The sequence below is a fragment of the Cibotium barometz genome, chromosome 48 (genome assembly GCF_041138505.1).
Source record: "Cibotium barometz isolate CiBa-2024 chromosome 48, ASM4113850v1, whole genome shotgun sequence".
NCBI lineage: Eukaryota > Viridiplantae > Streptophyta > Polypodiopsida > Cyatheales > Cibotiaceae > Cibotium > Cibotium barometz.
The window spans coordinates 45,493,176-45,499,003 of record NC_141093.1 but is presented as its reverse complement, the minus strand read 5'-3'; the positions used below and the strand labels follow the sequence as shown (position 1 = coordinate 45,499,003).

The following is a 5,828-nucleotide window of genomic DNA, read 5'->3' as shown; positions in this document are numbered from 1 at the left end:
CAAGGTACTCTTAATTATTTAAATATCAGTGTTTTAATCTAGTTTCTAATCACAAATAGACCATTTAGAAAAACTAGATCTATGAAGTGTGTTTAACTAGCAACATCAACAATAATGAACAACTTACAAACTTGTAGTGTGTAAGTCTAAGAGAAATTGTCGAATGAATTAATCAATGGTCAAATAGCCTTAATGTACACAATTGTGTGTTTGTGCCTCTTTTATCAAAATCAAAAGTTAAATGTTCTAAAGTTCTAGAGTTACAACTTATTGCAACATCTGGTTCTATCGCTCACATACCTCTTATTTAGGCTATACATATTAATTAATTAATTAAGCCATATCAGGCTTGATTAATTAGTTAAGCCTTACTATTTCTATGGTTTTTCGTGTAGCCTTCATTGCTCCTTCCTGGCTCCTCATCTTCCTCTCCCCCCTCCTCTACCTTGTCTTACCCCCACCTTTCTCTCCACACAAACGCAATGTATCAAGCCAATTTTATTTCCATTTGAAGAGGTTATCTTTTTTCTTTTTTTTAAGTTTGGTTGGAATTAGATAGAAAACACACACACCCTACATGCCACCGTTTGCAAGGGGAGGCTTGAACCCATGACCTTGGGACTCTCAAGAACGACCTTAAGTACTCCACTAACTCGAAGTCAACATATTTAAGGAGGTTACCAAAAACTTCTCCAAAAATCTTGAAAGTTACCATATATTTTTTTTCGGGGTTACACTTTCTTTGTTAAGGCTGGATGTCCATGTTCCTAAGGTCAGATTCACTCATGAAAAAGAAGATTCAGGGTCCATATTTACTCTTTTTTTTTCCCAAAAAGCACGCAGGCAAGGGAAGTAAAGTGTGTAGGTATAGAGGGTTCCACAAAAACATTTCAATGTACTTTTACCAAGTGATCGAGCCCTGCAGTAGAGGGAGTAAGGTTTACTAGATAAGAATGTGTGTCACAAGTCTCTCGTAATCTGTAGGGCAGCCTTTAGCTAGCTCTGCAATTTGATCTCGCCATGGCGCTTACAAGGGGAGCTTCAACTGCGCGATCAAGTACGGGATCCTTCTCAGTGGACCGTTGCAAGCGCTCAGCTACACGCTCTCTTCACAGCCGGCGGCCAGCTTCCTGGTCTTCATCATGACCTGCTTTGATTTTCAAATTTGCAGTAGTTGTTGATCATCTCTTGCAAGCGCAGTTAATCTCAACGCAGTTCGTTTGTTGTTGTATAACTGAAGCAGCTCCACATTTTTTCCACGTCTGCATTGTTGTTGCTCGAGGTTGATTCAGCGACTAATTGTCTGGTTTACCTCTTAAAATTTCTCTTTTCTAATCGATAAGCGTTGTCCTGTGAAATTGGCGCCGGTTTAAACTTTAGCTGTAAATATTTCTGCATGCACGCACTAATCAATTGCTGATGTCAAGGTTATCATCTGCTGTGATCATTATCTGGATCGGTTCGTGCAATTAGGCCGGCGCGGCTGCAGAGAGTTCTTTTTTTCCCCAAATTAGAGACACCAGATTATAGCGGCTATGGATAGACTTATGAAACTGCATTCGGATTAAACATAAATTAGCCCTAATAAGAATTTTCTGAGCGAATTAACAGATACCAAAGGTTGTCATTGTGAATATATATCTGTGATCAATGCGTGTTAGGCTGCAGAGAGTATTTTTATTTCAAAGAGACGCAAGTTTGGCTGCATCTGGAAACATGAACTAGTGCTGATCAGAGAGTGTCTTTTTTTGTCTATCGTCTGTGAGAGAACTTCAGTTTGTCGTCTCAACTCGCAGTACTTTTGTGCATGCTCCATAGTAGTACAGATCAGCTGCTAACCAGATCTATATGTTCTCTGTAGCTGTAGCCTAGGCCTGCAGTTTGTGCTAACAGAAACTTTTTACGCAGTAAGGGCATTGTTTTCCCCAAATTAGACTTCTGCTTGCCTGGTATAGCTTTCTGCTACCCAGGTTAATAATATGCATTAGCAATCGTTTTGTATTCAACCAGAGAGTTCGCTGGTTCTTTCAGCATTGCCAGAGTTTTCTCCACCAACTTTCTGCTTGTTTCTAGCTGCCGCTTATATTCACCCATAAATCGTTGATATATTGTTGCAGGTGTGATCAGGACATCTGGTTCATGGTCATGAAATTCTTAAGCGCCAAATCCCTTATGCGGCTTGCACTGGTAAATCGGGCGTTCTATCGCCTGGTAATGGAAAAATGCGTCTGGAAGACAGCGTGCCATCGGGATTTGAAGGTCCCTTACGATGCCACTCCTAAGTTCTCGTGGCGCGATTTGTATACTTCTGCTGTCGGTAAACACTCTGTCTAACAAAATTATCCCTTGAGATTTCCCGCTCAAGCTCGCTAATTATTCGCCTGAAATCCAGTTCAATTCGACTTAATTACTTCTTAATCGTCTAATGTTTTGCTCAAATTTGCTTGATCGCCTGAATGTATCCCTTGATGCCTCATGTTCACTCGCATAACCACCTGAATTTTCCTCTCCAAAATCTCTTAATCGCCTGTGGCCGATATGTTTCCTTTTCAATCTGCCTTAATCAACTCTTAATCGCCGGAATTCCTCTCCGAATCCGCTTGATCGACTGAAATTCTGGTCAATAATTTTGCTTCATTCTCCATCAATCGCTTGAAACTCTGCTCAATTCCGCTAGATATTCTCTTAATCGCATGAAATTGTCTGTTTCCTCCTTGCGTAATATTCGACTCAGTTTTCTATGTTCAACTTCGGCTCAGATTTCCACTTCGAATCACCTTAATTGACTCTTAATCACCTACCGTCTGCTATTAATCTTCTGAAAAGTGAATGCAGATGGAAGCCATGCTTACAGCCTTCACGAATCGGATCGGCACCTTGGTAATTAGTAAATAGATTGCTGTTGGAAAACTAATTCGAAGCTTTAAAACAAAATACTGATAAGATTACAGTCGTTTAATGTTTCAACAATGCCGTAGTACTGATGAGGACTGTTCTATCTATATCTTGCAGATTGGCTGAGAGTAGGAAGCTTTCGCATTCAATCTGGAGAGGCTCTGGCGACAGGGGATTTCTCCAGGCTAGCTTCATATTTAGGACAAAACAAAACATCGAACATTGAAGATTGCGACCCTGTCAAGCCGTATACCATATCCAATGTGCAAACAGGAAGCTGGATTGCAGGTCTAGAGAACAGACAAATTATAGCTATATTTTGCAAAACTGAACTGATCCGCTGTTCTCAGTCTTAGATTGCACACTAAGTTTTGCTTTCATGCGTTAATATCCAGATCTACATTTGTTACGCTGCCCTCTTTGCACCCAGCCAGCTTGTAATGGTAAAGTGTCCATTCTCTCCTGGACGTGCAGAAGCTATATTGTTCATGAAGAATATTATCATGTATATGCATCTATTTAGCTCTGAGATTACAACGCTTGTTAAGCATCAAGTCCTTCAAAATTTTTAATATACTGAGGCTCCTGCTATGAGAACCTTTGCATCAGGGACTATGCAAGTGCTCGATGCTCGCCATTGGGAGCTATTCCTGCACGAAGAGTACAGGAAGGGAGAATGGACTTATGAAGAAATGGAGGAGCGTGCTGTTTGTCCCCCCTGTCATGCAGCCACTGCTGGCATTTTGGATTCTCAAAATCTGAAAAGCCAGAGCACCAAAGGTGTGAGTGCAGATTCGTGTGAAAGAATAAAAAAGGGCGCACAATATCAGGCTATGGATATTCACACTCTCGAAAATCTGTGCTCAAATCCTTTAACGTCTGAAGTTTTGCTTCACATGACGTACATACGGCAGCACCCACAATAATTTACTAGTGGAATTTCTCTATGAAGCCATTTTGTCACGTGATACATGGCAAGGCGTACCTTTTTATTCATGAAAATTTCCTAAGCGATTCTTCTGCTTTCTTTTACATAAGTTAGCTGCACAAATCAGCACTTCTATCCACCAGGATTCCGTAATTATCAGAATAGGGCATTACATTTTCCTTCAAAATATTTGATGATGCCATTGGAGACATTGCCGCCTTCTTGTTCTCGTTTACAGTGTAAATATATCCAGCTTGCTGCAATGCAGAGTTGCTGGATTTGAAGTCATCGCTTTCCCCTTCGGGCGATTATCAGCCAGCGGCCGAATCCAAAATGTTTGCCGCCGCAGCAAGCACAAATCTACGGCCGGAAAATGAACCTGCATGTACACTCACTGCTTTGCAATCGATCAATAATGACACTACATTCATGGAGGAACGAAGCTAGTTATTTCTGTCTGAGTTGTCAGCTGAAAAGAGCATCTTTTGGTTGGAATGCTGACCATAAGCTCATGTATCATCATCTCAGGTTTGGTGGTGAAAATCTACACCATGAGAGCAGGGAAGGACGTCGGACCTGCCGTTGCCATTCGCATTACACAATGCCTCGCCCAATGAGCAGGAACAAAGAAGCCAATTCCAGCTAGCTATCCCCGAATACTCTCTGTGATATGCAAATGCAAATGCGAACTGCTACATCATCATTCGCCTACGTATGAGTTTGTGTGTTCTCAAGTCTGAAGAACATAAGCATTTTAGGAAGTTTAGCTGCAACACTGTCCTTTTAAATTCTTGTTTTACATAGAGACACTTACGTATTACTTAAGAAAGCAACCAGTTTGTCACAAAGAAGCTGCTTCTGCTTGATTCTAGTTGCTATTCTTGTGGCTACAACAGCCAAATTCGATCCGTCAATAGTATAATTGACCTTCCCGATAAGTTTTGAAGGGAAAAACCAGTTACCATCACGTATTGGCCCGGATATCATTAATTAGTGTTGTATTGTTTAGATTTATAGTTGAGCAGGTTATAACCATAGGATTGTCTCTGGATGTTTATCTTTCTAGAATGAAACCGGAAGTTACAATGCACATCATCACATAGTATACCGGTTTTGCGTAATTATGGACAGTGTTCATGTTGAGACTATTAATAATTAGACACTCTCGAAGTGGGTTTAAAATACTATATGTCAAAACTCACTAAATTTCCTACTTTTTAAAGAGATTGTTCCTACGATTGTCGAGTTCATCAACAGAGAACGCTGCAAGAGTGTCTTCTAAAGTTGTGCTATCCGTCAATTGCCAGGGTTCAGTATTGCGGCGTGTTGTGAGAACAATGATGCAAAGGGGTCACTCGCCAAAAGTTATCGCGGTGTGTTTATCATAGTATAAACCTTACTTGAACAGCATAACATCAATTTTTTCAATGTTCTGTTTTTTTTTCGAGCGAGGGTCTAACAAGGCGTCAGATTGCGGCCCTTAGAGGCTTAGATTCGAATCGAGAAACGGTTTTCCTAAAACCTTCATCTATGATCACGTTTACAGGGAGCGGTTTCCACTGCAAATCTGCATAGAGAATTTCCTATTAGCTTCATCTTTACCTTGAGGCATAATTTTTTGCAAAGCAAATAAATAATATAATAATATGATAAACTTCTCCTTTTTACCTTGGCAAAAGAAACATGAAAGGAGGAAAATCCAAGCGGCATGTGGCATGCAAATAAATTATATTATGAAAATAACTTCCTAAAAATAGCTAAAAAAAACTCAGTCGATCATGTAAATAAAACTAGAATCAACGTTTGATCGTCGATCCCTAGATAGCATCCAGTCAGCTAGGGCCCAACCCGGTCGCATCTATACAAGATTAAGGAAAATCCCACCTCTCTCCACGTGGGCAAAGGAGGTGAGGCTAATTCAAAATAACCACTCCTCCTGCAAGCGTGAGGAGGAGCCAAATCTCACATCTTCCAATGCAATTTTGAATTTGAATCTAAGAAGATC

At 40.5% G+C, this 5,828-nt stretch overlaps 1 protein-coding gene across 1 annotated transcript; it reads left to right on the top strand.

Annotated features, from left to right (window-relative positions):
• The first annotated feature begins 2,127 nt into the window (after window positions 1–2,127).
• LOC147611217 (putative F-box protein At3g61730) lies at window positions 2,128–4,440 on the top strand. Its single transcript, XM_086785354.1, has 7 exons — window positions 2,128–2,317; window positions 2,836–2,880; window positions 3,013–3,183; window positions 3,291–3,338; window positions 3,505–3,675; window positions 4,092–4,208; window positions 4,352–4,440. Exons 1-7 carry the CDS (start codon window positions 2,140–2,142, stop codon window positions 4,438–4,440), a joined length of 819 nt encoding a protein of 272 aa, XP_086641480.1. The 5' UTR covers window positions 2,128–2,139.
• The last annotated feature ends 1,388 nt before the right edge of the window (window positions 4,441–5,828 follow it).

Coding starts and splice junctions, on each gene's coding strand:
- LOC147611217 (XM_086785354.1), top strand. CDS start 2,140: ATGGTCATGAAATTCTTAAGCGCCAAATCCCTTATGCGGCTTGCACTG. Junction 3,184..3,290: donor AACAGGAAGCTGGATTGCAG/GTCTAGAGAACA, acceptor GTTAATATCCAG/ATCTACATTTGTTACGCTGC. Junction 3,339..3,504: donor CACCCAGCCAGCTTGTAATG/GTAAAGTGTCCA, acceptor CCTTTGCATCAG/GGACTATGCAAGTGCTCGAT.